The following is a 17,814-nucleotide window of genomic DNA, read 5'->3' as shown; positions in this document are numbered from 1 at the left end:
GGACTATTTAGAAAAACTGGACGTGCACAAGTCCATGGGGCCGGATGCGCTGCATCCGAGGGTGCTAAAAGAGTTGGCGGGTGAGATTGCAGAGCCATTAGCCATTATTTTTGAAAACTCATGGCGATCGGGGGAGGTCCCAGATGACTGGAAAAAGGCTAATGTAGTGCCCATCTTTAAAAAAGGGAAGAAGGAGGATCCGGGGAACTACAGGCCAGTCAGCCTCACCTCAGTCCCTGGAAAAATCATGGAGCAGGTCCTCAAGGAATCAATTATGAAACATTTAGAGGAGAGGAAAGTGATCAGGAACAGTCAGCATGGATTCACGAAGGGGAAGTCGTGCCTGACTAACCTAATTGCCTTCTATGATGAGATAACTGGCTCTGTGGATGAGGGGAAAGCAGTGGATGTGTTATTTCTTGACTTTAGCAAAGCTTTTGATACGGTCTCCCACAGTATTCTTGCCACCAAGTTAAAGAAGTATGGGCTGGATGAATGGACTGTAAGGTGGATAGAAAGCTGGCTAGATCGTCGGGCTCAACGGGTAGTGATCAATGGCTCCATGTCTAGTTGGCAGCCGGTTTCAAGTGGAGTGCCCCAAGGGTCGGTCCTGGGGCCGGTTTTGTTTAATATCTTTATTAATGATCTGGAGGATGGTGTGGACTGCACTCTCAGCAAGTTTGCAGATGACACTAAACTAGGAGGCGTGGTAGATACACTAGAGGGTAGGGATCGGATACAGAGGGACCTAGACAAATTAGAGGATTGGGCAGAAAAAAACCTGATGAGGTTCAACAAGGACAAGTGCAGAGTCCTGCACTTAGGACGGAAGAATCCCATGCACTGCTACAGACTAGGGACCGAATGGCTAGGTAGCAGTTCTGCTGAAAAGGACCTAGGGGTCACAGTGGACGAGAAGCTGGATATGAGTCAACAGTGTGCTCTTGTTGCCAAGAAGGCTAACGGCATTTTGGGCTGTATAAGTAGGGGCATTGCCAGCAGATCGAGGAACGTGATCGTTCCCCTTTATTCGACATTGGTGAGGCCTCATCTGGAATACTGTGTCCAGTTTTGGGCCCCACACTACAAGAAGGATGTGGAAAAATTGGAAAGAGTCCAGCGGAGGGCAACAAAAATGATTAGGGGTCTGGAGCACATGACTTATGAGGAGAGGCTGAGAGAACTGGGATTGTTTAGTCTCCAGAAGAGAAGAATGAGGGGGGATTTGATAGCAGCCTTCAACTACCTGAAGGGGGGTTCCAAAGAGGATGGAGCTCGGCTGTTCTCAGTGGTGGCAGATGACAGAACAAGGAGCAATGGTCTCAAGTTGCAGTGGGGGAGGTCCAGGTTGGATATCAGGAAAAACTATTTCACTAGGAGGGTGGTGAAACACTGGAATGCGTTACCTAGGGAGGTGGTGGAGTCTCCTTCCTTGGAGGTTTTTAAGGCCCGGCTTGACAAAGCCCTGGCTGGGATGATTTAGCTGGGAATTGGTCCTGCTTTGAGCAGGGGGTTGGACTAGATGACCTCTTGAGGTCCCTTCCAACTCTGATATTCTATGATTCTATGATTCTATGATCCCTTCTATCTATTCAGAGCTCCATTGAAGGCAGTGAAGTTCTGCATGGGTGAAGGGGTTTGCCCAGTTGGAGAATCAGGGTTTTCATTATCAACAGATTTAAAGTGTCCTTTAAAATGTTGACATATTGAGATACTATGGTGCAAGGTTTTAGGGGAGCCCAACTTTAACTATGTAGGCAGACCCATCAGTTGATATCTTCAGTATTCTCTGCTTCTGAGGAATATTTCTTCTAGCATATGAAGTATGCATGTTACTGACTATATTTTGTCATTTCTTCTTTGAGGATCCACCTACTTCAGTTTCACTTGGACTACGGATGGAGGAGATGATATTCAATTTGGCAGACACACATCTGTTCTTCAATGATTTAGAAGTAAGTACTGATTGTTTATTTACACCGAGCAATTATTTAACATTTGTTTCATATTGCATGATAGCAAATAGCTCGAAAGTCTGGTTTGGTATAACAACTTTAAAATGCAAATGTCAGAGTACGTATATTTTTAAAATCTCCAACAGTTTTTGTTACCCTGAAATACAATGCTTTTATTTAATGTAAAGAGTATTTTGTGCCATCAAAGGTGCAATTTTAGATTATTCAACTATTGTATATATGATCATGATTGACCAGCTTTAGAAGTGGATACACCAAAACCATCTATAAACATTAGAATTCAATAGTCTGTACAGGCCATTAAATATTAAACTTCAGCTTCTATAAACAGTCAATAGCTGGGTGCAGATTTCTCAGTTACATCCCACTGTAGGAAATATTACCCTAGAACCCAAGGGAAATCATTAATGTTGCATATGCTGTCAATCTCAGAGGCTTATTACAGTTGGTCTTCTGCCTTCCGCAGTGGCAGGTACAATTTGTTGCATACTGTACTAGGATTTCTTTGTTAGTTATGCCTCTCTTGTGTGGCATGCTGTGAGTACTTGGTGTCATCATGCCAAGGGCTTTCTCAGCCTCTCTGGGCTGTGGATTTGGGATTCTTGTGAGATCATTCTAAAAACGATCTGGATTGCTGATAGCGACTGTCACCATGATGTGTGGCAGTTTCATCTTAAAACGGAAAAAGTGATTTCTGTTCCTATTTTCATAACAAGAAAACATGAAAATAGTCAGATTTGTTTTCCATCATCATAAAGACAGCCGTTTATTTAAAATCCCACTGTTGAGCAAGCTTGTGGTTGGACTGCCAACGGGCATTAATCATCAAGTTGTTGTTTTGCTAGATTTTAGGAATGTGTGTTATTCCAGACAGGCAAAAGAATCTTAAAAGATTCAAATGTAACTTTTGCTGATCAAAGTTAATTGGCATCAATTGGCCTTTAAATATTTCCTGATGTTTCCTTTTTCAAAATCAACAAAATACACCTTATTTAATAGATGAGCCAAAATCATTTGAAAAATGCCAGTGTGTGACAGATCTTAAATGTGGTTTGTACAACATCTGTCCCTTGTTTTGATTTCTTTTCATCTGAGAAGAAACTACTCACAGACGAATTGGCAACTTACAGTGTAATAAAATTATTTAAATATGCTTTATTTTTTCTTCCATTCCTTAGTGAAGTATTTATTTTTACACTTACAGTAAAACATGAGCTTTCTTGCATTCAAAACGTGTTTTTTTTCATTAAGGAAGCTGCATATAAAGACATTATTGGTTTTGATTAAAAAAAATGCCATTAGTGAATGTCATGTGTAGAACTGATTTTTCAGACTTTAGAAGAGCATAACAAGACAAGCTACTTACTTTCCAAATCTGTTTCTGATTTACAGTTACATTTCATTTTATCCAGAGCGGCAAAAGATAGTAGTATCAAATCTTAACAGTGTGCTTAATAAAGTTTGCACTGTGTTTTCATTTGCTTTGCACAACCAAATACGGGTCCTGTAGCCATCCCTTGATACTTGAATTTAAGTGCCATTGGCGTGTATAGGAGTTAATCACATACATCCTGGGGATAATTGGCATGTTACAGCCTTAACATTACAAAATAGTGTCTTTTAATCATTCATTAACCCTTGAAGCAGACTGTACATTTGAAGAAATACTGGCCCAGATCCTCAGCCAAGGCCAAGAACCTCACAGAGCACCTTGGCCGTCTTTGCATTCTCCCAATACTGTGCCAATTGTCTGGTGTTCCCAGCATATGCCAGAGCAATCCAAATGCAGGGGGATTCTTAAATACAACTGTACATGGTTCATATTTGGTGACGTTTAAATACTTAGGGCCAGATTCTATCCTGTAGTTCATGGGTGCTCTGAGAAGAAGGAAACAAGGTGTTGGCAGCCCCTCCTTGTCTGCCATCACAGCCACTTGGCAGCATCGCAGCCTTTTAAGTCAGGGACTGTCTCTTATTCTGTTGCACAGTGCTTAGCACACTGGGTTCCAGGCACTGCTGTAATAATAGCAGCATTCCAGAGATCACTGGTTGTGGAGGCTGGAGAAGGAAATTTCTACTGCACCTACTAGTGCTCCACAGTCCTGGTAAAGCGTGGTGTGACACTGTCTCTTAGCATATTGTACACACTGAAGCATATATGCTCATCAGGGATGTAGATTAGTATGTATTACCTTTGCTGGAATAGGGTTATGGTTATAGTCGTTTTATTCAGTTGAGTCATTGTTTGAGAAGTGCAAACTTAATTCCTGATTACTTGGTTTCACAACATTTAGTTGGTTATTTTAACTTGGGTGTTCTTGGAAGGTAATGTACTCCCAAATCACAGACACATGCCCATAACCTTAACTCCTTTTAGCAAAGATTTGATCTGGGGATATCCCAGGTTTTTTTAATAGTCGTAACATGAGACTGAGGTGAACATGGTGCCTGGGGGCCATTCTTCCCTCCCCTGCCTTCTGAGATCTGCAGGGGCAAAGATATACAAGATACACTCTTGTATATCTTCTAAGATCCAAAGGAGTAGAGACCATTTCCTGCAGCCCTTGGAAGGTACACAGAAGGGAGGATACCCTCTTGTGGACCATAAGAGATGTGTAGAGAAGTGAGGAAAGGGAGAGCAAGAGGGTTGTGGAGGAACAGCACATCTGGATATTTCCTTCAACCCGTAGATCTTCTGATAGACACATTAGGAGAAAATTCTGTTTTATTACAATACTCCCTAATGATCACTTTACATTATGAGTTCTATCTGCGAAGAAAGGGGCTAGGGTTGAGATTTTCAAAGGCAACTGAGAGATGTAGACAACTTCCATTGGGAAGCTCTGGATGACTTGGAAAATTTCAACCTAGAATTTTGTGGCAGTGTAAATAGCCAGCAGTCATTTCATGGTCTGTTTTAAGTTCGTTGGAGCCATTAAGACATCCTGATATTAATAAAAATTAGTAACTTTCAGATCTACAGTTTATTCAACTAATTCTTGGTTCCGTGCACTAGAGCACAGCTATATGAGCCTAAAAAGCAATTTTAACCTATCTTGTTTTTGTTCGTTTTGTTTTGTTACAAGCTGTTTTTAAAAAAATAAACTTTTTGAACTCTGGTGACGGTCTCAGGCTTTAGGATGTGATAATTTATTAATCTTATGATGTTTAAATCAAACTTGGTAAAAAATAATTCTGCCCTGCCACTGGCCTAATTTATTAGCTTAGAAGCCAAAATTGCTGTATCTGTGGCTTTTAGGAGAATCAAAATTGGGTTTATAATGGAAGTGTAGTTCCAACCTTAACTTTGCAGTGGTTCCTGTGTTTTAGAATTTTTTAATTGTAATAAAAGTAATAGAATGGTGGGTTTCACTTTTTGTTGTTTTTATTAGAGTAATAAAATCAATATAAGATATAATTGTAAATCTTGAAGGATCACTCTCAAATTCTTATATAGTACGTTGAATGAGACTGATAAGTATTTTAATATACTAAAAGAGAGGCATAAATATTTGCAAATGTATAATTAAAATACATACAGTAGACTTGGCAGATCTATTGGTTGAACTATATTTTTTTAAATTAGATTATGAAACTATAATATATACATAGCTCAAACAGAAGTAGAAACTAAGGACCATATTTTCAACACATAGTCTTCTAAGGGAACATCAACACAGCAAAAAAATCCCCTATGGCAGCAAGTCTCAGAGCCCAGGTTTTGTTTTGTTTTTTGTTTTTTGCTCTGTAGATATACCGTGAATCTATGTTTAGGCACCTAAATAAGTGGCCTCATTTTGAAGAGTGAGCATCAGTGAGAGTTAGTTCCTAAATGCAGGCTTAGAAGACATTATCATTATGTAACTGGGGAACTATATGTATTGGCATAATGTTCTCAAGAGAACCAGAATTATCTCACCAGACAAGAATGATGTAGTAATGCCTGAATTCATGCTACAATTAGCACTATGTTGTGGTAGGGGACATAAAGTATTATGTTTTAATCACTTCTTTTACACATTTTAGCATTTTAGAGTCTCTGCTACAAGCATTTTTAAGGAAGTTAGCCACTTGATGACTAGATTAAAATGTGATATCCACCCGTCACAACTTTTAACATTTGTCCTGCTGACTACCTTTAAAAATTAGTTCTTCTATTTCTGTGGCAAATTACCTGACCTTTATAATTAGGTACATTGTAGAAAGAACTATTGGTTACATCTATTGTTGATATTTAAACTAGTGATTAAGACTAAGGTTTGCAAGGTATTAACTAGATTTCATTGGTCCTAGTACAGTAACTCCTCGCTTAACGCTGTAGTTATGTTCCTGAAAAATGCAACTTAAGCAAAACAATGTTAAGTGAATCCAATTTCCCCATAAGAATTTATGTAAATAGGGGGGATTAGGTTCCAGGGGAAATTTTTTCTCCAAACAAAAGACTATATTTTATATATATACACACAATATAAGTTTTAAACAAACAATTTAATACTGTACACAGCAATGATGATTGTAAAGTTTGGTTGAGGTGGTGAAGTCAGAGGGTGGGATATTTCCCCGGGAATGCCTTATTGCTAAATGGTGAACTAGCACTCAGGTGAGCCCTCAAGGGTTAACACATTGTTGTTAATGTAGCCTCACACTCAATGGCAGCACAAATGGAGGGAGGGGAGACAGTACGGCAGACAGAAACAGAGGCCACGTCTACACTACCTGCCAGATCAGCTGGGAGTAATCGATCTATCGGGGATCGATTTATCGCATCTCGTCTAGATGCGATAAATTGATCTCCAAATCGATGCCCGTACTCCACCTCCGCAGGAGGAGTAAGCGGAGTCAACGGGGGAGCCGCAGCGGTCGACTTGCCGCCGTGAGGACGGCCAGGTAAGTCGAACTAAGATATTTTGGCTTCGCATAGCTGAAGTTGCTTATCTTAGATCGATCCCCCCCCAGTGTAGACCAGCCCAGAGACACACACCCTGTATGTGAGAGAGAGAGAGAGAGAGAGATGCGCATTGCCCCTTTAAGTATGCTGACCCCACTCTAAGTACATTGCCTTTTTAAGTAGATCAGCAAGTTGAGACAGCAGCTGCTGCCAGCAAGCTCCCTCGGTCCTGAGCCCTGTCGTGTCGCCCTCCCTCTCACGGCTCTATGAAGATGGGGTAAGCGGGGGAGCAGGAGCAGAGGGGAGGGGGACACCCTGACATTAGCCTTCCTCTTCCTCCTCCCCCCCCCCACCCCCGGCACAGCAAGCAGAAGGCTCCCAGGAGCAGCTCCAAGGCAGAGGGCAGGATCAGCACATGGCAGTGGGGGGGAGGGTCAGCTGAACTGCCAGCGATTGATAGCCTGCTGGACGGCTGCCACACAGGGAACTTAGGGGAGTGGGGAGCTGGTAGGGGGGCTGCTGGTCCACTGTGGTTCCAAGCCCCCACCAGGTAGCTCCAACCGGCTGCTCTTTCTGGAAGCAGTGCACAAAGCAGGCGGCTGCCAAACAACATTATAAGGGAGCATTGCGCAACTTTAAACAAGCGTGTTCTCTCATTGATCAGCAACATAACAACAAAACAACATTAACCAGGACGACTTTAAGTGAGGAGTTACTCTATCTTAAAAAGTATAGATATAACTTCATCTCTGAAGCTGTAGGTGTTACTTTATATATTAGTTGACCAAGATCATAAATCCTTTTTTAGAAACCTTAGCTTTATGAAATCTTACCTGATATATTTTATGAAAGATACTTTTCTCTTTAGTTTAACAGAAAATGAAAATTGTCTTATAGGAAATAAAGATCCAATCAACTAATTATTCAATTCAGTTCATTGGGGTTGTTATGTTTGTCTGAGCTTTTTGTTTTCTGTTTGTTTTTTGGTTCTAGCTTTTTCTTTTGTTTCTTTTTTTAAATCAAGTTTGTCCCTTTTTATTATTAAGTTATTAATTTAATTTTGACACATCAGAGAAGGTGAATGATATACATGAAGGTACAGTACTGATTGGCAATTGGTTTTCTTCCACTAGAGAAAGACACATAATCTGTACTCAGAGATGCATCATTCATTTCCTCCTTCTCTGTTTGTGAATCTGAGGAATGTCCTGTATGTTATTTTACAAAACTGCCTCCATGTGCAGTCTGATGAAATGTATATGAAAGTCATTTATTATGAATGTAATATGGAATTAATTTTTCAGCTACTTTAGGGAAGGTATTTCTATCTCTGACAGAGAGAAGAAGGAATATTAACAGTAATAACTGTAAAGCAATAGTTCAAGCCATCCAAAAAAAGGGGGGGGGAGAAATCAGTTTGATGTTATGTCTTAACTATACCACTGCTGATCTTAAGCTACTTTTTTACATTGGTTGTTTGCACAAGACAAGGAGTAGGGGGGAATGAATCAGAGATTACGTTCATGTTATAGGCAATATTTTGGTGTCACAATAAGGATTTACATTAGTATCTCCTCAGACTCTGACTCAATGACCATCCATCTTGTTTTTAATGTGTTTTGATTAATGTTTGTGGCCAATCCTATCTGTATGTAGCAACCAGCTAACATAATCACTTTTAACTTCATGCTTACAATATAAACTTTAGGTTACTTTGAAATGATTGACCTTTGAACCACTATATTAGCATATTCTTCCACATCAAGCCCAATCACTTGTTGCCTACATGAGGGCTGCAGTTAATTTGCATAATGAGAAGATTTCCAGCATACCCCATAAGGCAGTTCATGCCATGGAGAGCAGGAGTGAGATTTTCAAAGGTGCTCAGCATTGATTTAATTCTGCTGCATTTGCAGGTAATGAGAGTTTTACCATTGACTTCAGTGGGACAGAGTAAACCAATGTTGATTGCTTTTGGAAATTCCTCCCTATCAGTATTAGTTTTCAGTATGCCACTGAGTTCCAAGTGGAAAATCAAGATGCCAGATTGGGTGCTGGGTTGTGGAGTCTCCACATTACCCATGTTAAAACAGATGACAGATCAGACCCACATTGTAAAATATTTATGGGCTGCATTTGGCCCCACTTTACTCCTCCCCTCCACAGTCTGTAATTCTGTAAACCTATAAATTTTTCTAATATACCTAATAATTTGTATTTGTTTACTTGGTGGATTTTACTCAGATATAGTAAATGGATTAACTGATATGCAATGATAAGGTGCTCTTTATTCAATGCTTCCTTGACTAAACTGTGTGTTGTTTTCCAATAGTTATTCCACTAGCCTGAGAAAAGGCATTAATTTCAAGAAGTCGTTATTACTGTAACATTGTTTTCCCAGCATGCTTTGAGCCCTTGTTAGTCTAGTTGAAACTTATTTTAGCTATTCTGTAAGTAATACAGTCAAAAGGCCTGACTGTTGTGCAAAAAAAACCCCAAAAAACCACAAAGACTATTACAACAGAAAACAATGAAAGATTTCCCTTTTTTTCATTGCCACTGCTGCCATGTGATAGATTGAAAAGACAAAATACTTTTTTTTCTGGAATACAATGTATTTTCATTAAAATACAACTTCTAGGGTGAAATCCTGGGCCGTTTGACCTCAGTATGAATTTTGCCATTGACTTCAATGGAGTGAGGGTCTCGCTCATAAGAAATAAAAACATTTCCTGGTAACTGAATGAAAGTTCTCTACACTCACAATTTTAGCAACATTTTCAGTTCTTATAATAAATTTATCCAGACCTTGTGAATTTGAATAGGTTTTCCCTTGCAAAAGTACCAATATTTCCTGCCTCTGGCTGGGCAGTGACAACACATTTTCTTCTTTGAGTATGTGTCAATGTGGATACCACTGTAAAAGCTCATGTGCGTCATGCGCACGAGATCAGAGCCTTGTGAGTAATAATGTCCAGCAGGGAGCACACATGCACCCTGAGTCTCCTCGTGCGCCCGTATGAAGGCATAAAGTGCGGGGCAGCTGCAACTCTGCTTCAGTTCCCTCTTACCATTCGTGGCAGCAAGATGGAACTGAGTGAGTGTCCAACCTGCTAGGCTTTAGCTTTGGCAAAATCTTCAAACCTTCTTCAGAACTCAGCTGTTTCACCTCTAAAGAACTGCCGTGAATGATGTTAACCTGTTTGGACTGAATTTGGACTGTCAGACACTCCCCACTCCCATGTACAGCCTCCCCGTTATTGTCCACCTCAGCATGGCAGATTCATGCTCTGCCCTTCCCATGACACACTAATCCCATTAAAAGTCTAAGAAATTCCCATATACCAAGTAGATGCTTGGTATGCCTTTCATTCTCTGGTACCAGACAAGCCAGCTTCTTACAGCCCCAGTGCCAGATACTTTAAGTCATTTCAAGACTTCTGAGGATTGTAGAGAAAGGCATCCATCATACAAGAAAGATCCCATAAGTTACTGAACTTTTTGGCCAAGGCTGATTGACCCTGCTGAGGCTCTGTGGCAAATGTCAGCAATAAAACTACCTGTGTTAGGTTGCCCTGCTTAGGATGCCATGGGATGTGCTGAGATATCACTGAGCCCACCTGTTATGCCAGCCTGGGCACTCTTTTTACCTGTCTTGCTGAGCCAGGCCATTAAGCCTCCACCAGCCCACACACAGGCAGGGCCCCACCCAACTGCAGAATGACACAGACACTGCGATCAGTTCTGTGAAAACTCAGTTTAAGGGACTTGCCCCAGCACTCAGATGTCCACCTCCCTTGGAGTGCAGACCCAAAGGTATATTATGAAATCTGCCTCCTCCGGTATGCACAGCCTCTTATTCCCTCCCCCCCCCCCAATTATGAATTGTACAAACGGGGTTATATTATAAACAAGAAATAAGTTTATTAACTAAAAAAGGTGAATTTTAAGTGAATATATGAGATAACAGACAGAACAAAGCAGATTACTGAGCAAATAAAACAAAATACGCAAGCTAAGCTCAATATACTTAAGAAACAGGTTACAAAATGTAATTTCTTACCCTAAATGTTATTTTAGGCAGGTTGAAAAGTTTCTGTAGCTTAGCGTAACAGTTATTTCTTTTCAGACTAGACCCCTGTCTCAGTCTGGACTCCTCCCTTGCCTTCCCTTCAGGTGTCTTTAGCAGTCTTTCTTCTTGGGCAGCCAGGCCACGGAGAGGAATCCCGTTTGCCTCCCTCCTCACCCTTAAATAAGGTTTACATAAGGTGGGAATCCTTTGTTTTCCAAACTTGATTCCCCGCCCCCTTCCCTTTTAGGTGAAAGCTACAAGAAGTCCAAGATAATGTTTAGTATCAGGTGACAAGACCACCTGACCTACTAGTGTCTCAGTTACGTCCCAGGACACCTCCCAGGAGGGAGAGAGATGAGTATCTTCACAGTTTTGTTGTTCCATCCTAATAGCCCATCAAATCTGATAGCCTGTCATCTGGTGGGTGTCTTCCCAATACACACCTAGTTGTAATTGTTGCATAGTCGATATTCCTAACTTTAGATACAAAAATGATACATGCATACAAATTAGATAATCACATTCAGTAAATCATAACCTTTCCAATGATATCTTCCACGAGCTACCTTGCATAAAGTACATCTCAGTTATGTCATATCCATATGATAAGCATAATTTCATAAAGAATATGGAGTGTAATGTCACACCACCAGTTGCAAAAAAGGTAGAAATGCCAGGTCCCTCAAAAAGGTTTAACCTATGTCTACTCCCATTCCAACCTGGACTGTTTGGCCATCTCAGAGGTGCAGGAGAAATCCAAATCTAACAGAAGCACTTCAAAGGACGAGAAGGGTGCATTGCAGCAGCATATTTTCTTCATTCAAGGTGCCTTGTTCTGACTTCAAAGCAGATAATTTAGGGTGTCTCTCAGGGGAAGATACAGTGATCATTCACCTAACCTGGACTAGCATTAGCCTGTGTCTGTCATGATAGCACCATGACTCTAACTGTGATTACTACTCCTAAGCATACAGGGCCCATCTGCTGAACCAGTGCCCATACGCCATTCTTTTCCCCTGGGTGGAGGCTGAGGAATTAAAGCCATCACCTCTTTCAAGGAGATAAAATGCTAAGACTTAACAGGCTGTCTACCGTGGGGATTGTACAGCCACCTGTACAGTATAACTAGTTTCAACTGTACCGGAAGCACCACAACAACTGTAATTCTGCCCTTCCAGGATATTTGGTATTGAGAGGCAGAGTAGGTAATGTGCCTAGAAACCTGGTGATGGTCACATGAAATATACGTAGATAGATCCTAGCACTAAGATAATAGTACTATGCTGCAGATTGTATTATCATCAGATATGCATTATGATAGTGCTGCAATACCAGGGTCCTGACAGAAAATCTAAAGATCGTTTTATCATGAATTATGCCAGACAGCATTTAGCCAAAAATGTCACATCACAAATATGAGCCAAAGGTTTAAGAAGATTGCCTATACAGTAACTCCTCACTTAACATTGTCCTGGTTAACGTTGTTTCATCGTTACATTGCTGATCAATGAGAGAACATGCTCTTTTAAAGTTGCGCAATGCTCCCTTATAACGTTGTTTGGCAGCCACCTGCTTTGTTCACTGCTTGCAGAAAGAGCAGCCCATTGGAGCTAGCTGGTGGGGGCTTGGAACCAGAGTGAACCAGCAATCCCCCTATCAGCTCCCCTAAGTTCCCTGTGCGGCAGCCGCCCAGCGGGCTATCAATTGCAGGGCAGTTCAGTTGTCCCTCCGCCCACTGCCATGCCCCCTGCCTTGGAGCTGCTTCCGGGAGCCTCCTGCTTGCTGTGCGGGGGGGGGGGGGAAGACGGGGACTAATGTCAGGGTACCCCCTTACTCCCCACTCCTTACCCCATCTCCACAGAGCTGGGGGGACATGACAGGGCTCAGGACAGAGAGTGCTGTCTCAACTTGCTGATCTATTTAAAAAGGCAATGTACTTAGAGTGGTGTCAGCATACTTAAAGGGGAAATGCGCATCTCTCTCTCTCTCTCTCACACACACACACACACACTCTCTCTCTCTCTCGCTCTCTCTCTCTCTCTCTCTCTCTCTGTGTGTCTGTCTCTCTCTGCCATGCTGTTTCCCCTCCCTCCATTCGTGCAGCCTTGTAGAGTGTGAGGCTACATTAACAACGTATTAACCCTTGAATGCTAGTTCATCATTTAGCGATAAGGCATTCCCTGGGAAATATCCCACCCTCTTCAACCCTCTGACTTCACCACCTCAACCAAGCTTTACAATTATCATTGCTGTGTACAGTATTAAATTGTTTGTTTAAAAGTGTGTGTGTGTGTGAGTGTGAGTGATAGACCCAGGCCAGCTGGGTATAGCAGAAGGCAGATATAGTGGCCACTGGATTAACAGCTTTCTGTTCCCTGACTGTCCAGAGCAGGGGCTGTTCCAGGCTAATGAGAACACCTGACTCCAATTAACCTGCAAAGAGTCAGGTGAGGCTATTAAGCTAATGTGACCACCCTGACTCTAATTAAGGCCCCGCTGATACTATAAAAAGGGCTCACTCCAGTCTGGCAGAGGAGAGCCAGGGGAGAGGAAGTGCAGCTGAAGAACTGGTTAATGAGGACACCCTTAAGTTATTGATAAGGGAACCCTAAGGTAAGGGAGAAGCAGGAGAGCTGTGGGGAAGTGGCCCAGGGAAATGTAGCAACTCTGGCAGTGAAAGGTTGGCTGCCAACAGCTGCTACCATTAGGGTCCCTGGGCCGGAACCCGGAGTAGAGGGCGGGCCCGGGTTCCCCCCAACCCACCACTACAGGAACACCTCCTGGTAGGGGAAGTCAGGCTCCTGTCAGGACAGGAGGTTAAACTGTTCTAAAACAAGCCCTAGGGACAACAGAGTCTGTGGGAATTCTCTCACCAACCTCCTTGCTGGCTTATGATGAAAAGGGCTCAGTAGACTGTAACCCTGGCCCTAGAGAGAGAAGGGCTACGTGGAGGGTCACAGAGAGCCACTGAGGCTAGCATATACCGCCTAGAAGTGCAGGACCCACGGGGACAAGGTCAGACCTCTGCCACGCTATATATACACACATACATACATACATACACATGTGTGTGTGTATATATATAGTGAAAAACATTTCCCTGGAACCTAACCCCCCTTGATTTACATTAATTCTTATGGGGAAATTGGATTAGCTTAACACCGTTTCGGTTAAAGTAGTGTTTTTCAGGAACATAAATACAACGCTAAGCGAGGAGTTACTGTAGTTGCACAACTGGCTGTAAGAAGCTTACCAGACTTTTCAATTAGCAATTAGTCTGTGGCTGCTTCAGTGTTTTCAATATCTGATCACTAAGGTGCTTCAAATATTGAATTATGTATAAACCAGTAATGCAATATACCTGACTGTGCATTTCAACTCTGTGGAGTAAGGATTGCAGCATTGTAAGCATGCATGCTTATAGCACTTTAAATGGTGTAAGTCACTTACTACACAGGGTTCTGGGACACTGCTGTTTTGTGGTGTAACACAGCTTAGATGGCAGGCTCGATTCAAAAACAGGTGGTGACACGCTTCATACTTCATTGGTGTCTCCCTTAACACCATAATGCCATCTCAAATTCAGATAGAGGTTTTTATTTTTTAATGCATCCTAAATGCCTGGTATAGGAAAAAGATGGTGCCAAATGAAGGTTCATATATAGTTATCAGTTGATTCATACTCAGAAGGGCTTTTCTTTGGCTTTGAAATTTCAGAAAGCTGGTGTGAACAAAATGTTCTTCTCTTTTTCTTTATGCGTTGTGAATGCCATTGGAAAAAGATCCTCTCTGTTCCAGATGTAAATGCTATAGTTGTGACTCATTCTGAATAATAATCCATTATTGGATTATAATCTCAAAAATATAAGAAGTTTCACAAATTTGAATAACATTCCTCAGTTCTAGGTTTTGCATTTGAGTGTCTGATTTAGCTGACAGATGTGTAAAATCACATGCAACCAGACAACTCCCTAGTGCAGCTGCAAATGCTGAAGAGTGCAAGTTATTCCAGGTAAGATTAACATTAATTTACACGCAAATAGCTCTCTAATCCACCTTTGTCTGATAATGTAATATGGCTACATATTGTTTTCTGCTAATTCCCCCATTTTGAGTCAAGTCACACCCTTTTTATGAACTCTTCCAGCTCAAACACTGCAGACAAACAGTGGGATGAGAGTATAGTGGTGTCCCTCAAAAATTTACCATTTGTTTCAGATAATACTTTAAATAATTTTACATGAGGCGTTCCGAAGTTAAGTACAAAGGTTTGATACCACAGTGATAGGCACATGGCAGATAGGCGCAAAAAATAATGTCTTTTAATACAGCTGAATGTAAATGTATACATCTAAGAAGCATGGAGGCCATACTTACAGGATGGGGAACTATATCCTGGGAAGCAGTGATTCTGAAAAGGATTTGGGTGTCATTGTGGATAATCAGCTGAACATGAGCTCCCAAAAGAGCTAATGTGATCCTGGGATGCATAAACAGGAGAATCTTGAGTAGGTATAGAGAGTTTATTTCACTTGTGCAACAGCTACTGGAATACCAAGTCCAGTTCTGGTGCCCACAAATCAAGAAGGATGTTGATAAATTGGAGAGGGTTCAAAGAAAAGCCACAAGAATGATTAAAGGATTAGAAAACCTGTTTTATAGTGATAGACTCAAATGGTACATCTACACAGGGATTAAATAAACCTCTGGCTAGCCCAGGTCAGCTGATTTGGGCTCATTGTGCTTGGGGTCTGGGCTGAAAAATTGCTGTGCAAGGGTGGAAGGTCTCAGATCATGCCCAACCATCTACACAGTAATTTTTAGCCCCATGAGTGTGAGCCTGAGTCAGATGACCCAGGCCAGCCATGGCTGTGCTGCAGGTCTTTATCCCAGTGTAAACATACCCAAAGAGCTCAATCTGTGTAGTTTAACAAAGAGAAGGTTAAGGAATTAATTGATTACAGTTTATAAGTATCTACATGGGGAACAGTGGGGAACCGAGAGAGGTACAACACAATCCAATGGTTGGAAGTTGAAGCTAGACAAACTGAGATGAAATAAGGCATAAATTGTTAAGTGAAAGTAATTAACCATTGGAGCTATTTATCAGCAGCTGTGGTGAATTCTCCATCACTGGCAATGTTTAAATCAAGATTGGATGTTTTTCTTAAAGATCTGCTGTAGGAATTATTTTGGGGGTGTTCTGTGGCCTGTGTTATACAGGAAGTCAGACTAGATGAACATAATGGTCCCTTCTGGCTGTGGAATCTATCAAGCCCTGGCTGGGATGATTTAGCTGGGAATTGGTCCTGCTTTGAGCAGGGGGTTGGACTAGATGACCTCTTGAGGTCCCTTCCAACTCTGATATTCTATGATTCTATGAATCTATGAATCGGTTGCTGTCACCCTTTTAACATGACATGTTGCATCCAAAGGAGTGAGGTTTTTACCCTCGAAAGCTTATGCCCAAATAAAGCTGTTAGTCTTTAAGGTGCCACCAGACTCCTTGTTGCCTTTTAACATAGGTGTTGGTGTTTTTTTTAAAAGCCAAATTTCAAACATTCCTATTGCATATCTGGCATCCTGAGGGCCACATTGTAGTTTGGACTGAAGTACCTAATTGTGACAAATCTACAGCAATCCATTAATTTGGAAATAAATACACTGGTTTAAAAAACAAACAAAAAAACTCGTGCTGTTCCCTTTGCAGGAAGTATGTCAAAATTTTACCTCCAAGGGGATAAAATTAAGATGTGCCTTCCACACATTTTCTTTGAAAAGTGCAAGGGGAGTGCTCTAACTCAGACTTCCCAAAATGTGTTTATGTTCCAGGGTCTCAAGAGGTTTCTACTGTTTCAGTGTGGTCACATTAAAGCCTCTACCTGAATTTTGTCCAGTTCAATGGTCTGACAAAACATTAAAAGAAAGGAAAAAAGTGATTCCCTTGATCTTTTAGAGTCTCACTTTATATTTTCTGTTTTAAAGTATAATTTTGCTCCAGATAATTGTCTATTTTAATTTTAAAAGTTTCTCTATTTCCTTCCTTAAATGAAATAAAAGAGGCTAACAAATCTACTGGGTTATTTTGAAGTGAGCTGAAAGTATCTCAATGTGCTGTTTGAAACATTAGTGTCTAAGCTGTATTTTTAAGAACGGGTGAGAGAAGCAGTAAGAAGAGAAACTCTTGATGAAGTGTTTGTTTATGTATTTAAGCTTCTTGGATAGTTACAACAGTACAGATTTGAGACAGATTTTTCCTCAATACAGTGCTAAACAGTACATTGACAACTATGCACATATAAAAGAATTCAACTATTAAACACACAGTGACATAAAAATACTGATACCCTGACATCAACACTAAACTCAGCTGAAACATTATTGCCACAAGAGAGGAGAAATCAGGTAAATCTAAACACAAGCTCCTTACATTTCAGCCAGTCTAGGGTCTCTTCTTTTCCCCCCATTCATCTGTGTAACTCCCATTGCTAGTAAGAACAAATGCATAAGGACAGAATAGCCCCTTAGCCTCTATGCAGCATGGAGCCTACATATATTGGTCCGATACTATTGTATATTTAAAAAAATATTTGATTACAGCATTTCCAAATATTTTAAATTGTGGTAAGTACTGAGAGAAGATTCCACTGGAATGAAAACAGCTCTCGTTGGCCCTGTCTCCATTTTGTGTGTGTGTGTGTATGTATGTATAAGTATTGGTCCCAGTGCAGCTGTGTTTACACATGCAGAACTTCCATTGATTGTAACAGGGGGTACACTCATTTAACAGCATGATTAGAGGAGATTTAAGCTGTAACCACCTACAACAGAAGCCAACAAGCTGTACAAAAAGGACAAGATAGTAAAGGCATTCACCT

General features: G+C 41.1%; 1 protein-coding gene across 23 annotated transcripts in view; it reads left to right on the top strand.

Moving 5' to 3' along the window:
• Positions 1–17,814, top strand: part of EYA1 (EYA transcriptional coactivator and phosphatase 1) — a 239,039-nt gene that overhangs the window by 181,514 nt on the left and 39,711 nt on the right. For all 23 annotated transcript variants that reach the window (XR_004644761.1, XM_034763102.1, XM_034763100.1 and 20 more), the window contains one exon: positions 1,866–1,955. Coding sequence is in view for 22 of the 23 variants with exons in the window: in XM_034763102.1 (XP_034618993.1) it covers positions 1,866–1,955 (90 nt within the window). In the remaining variant the exon portion in view is untranslated. The remainder of the gene's footprint in view (positions 1–1,865; positions 1,956–17,814) is intronic.

This window comes from Trachemys scripta, chromosome 2 (genome assembly GCF_013100865.1).
Source record: "Trachemys scripta elegans isolate TJP31775 chromosome 2, CAS_Tse_1.0, whole genome shotgun sequence".
In the NCBI taxonomy this organism is placed as follows: domain Eukaryota; kingdom Metazoa; phylum Chordata; order Testudines; family Emydidae; genus Trachemys; species Trachemys scripta.
The sequence above is the reverse complement of the archived record's forward strand: the minus strand, read 5'-3'. Positions and strand labels throughout refer to the sequence as shown.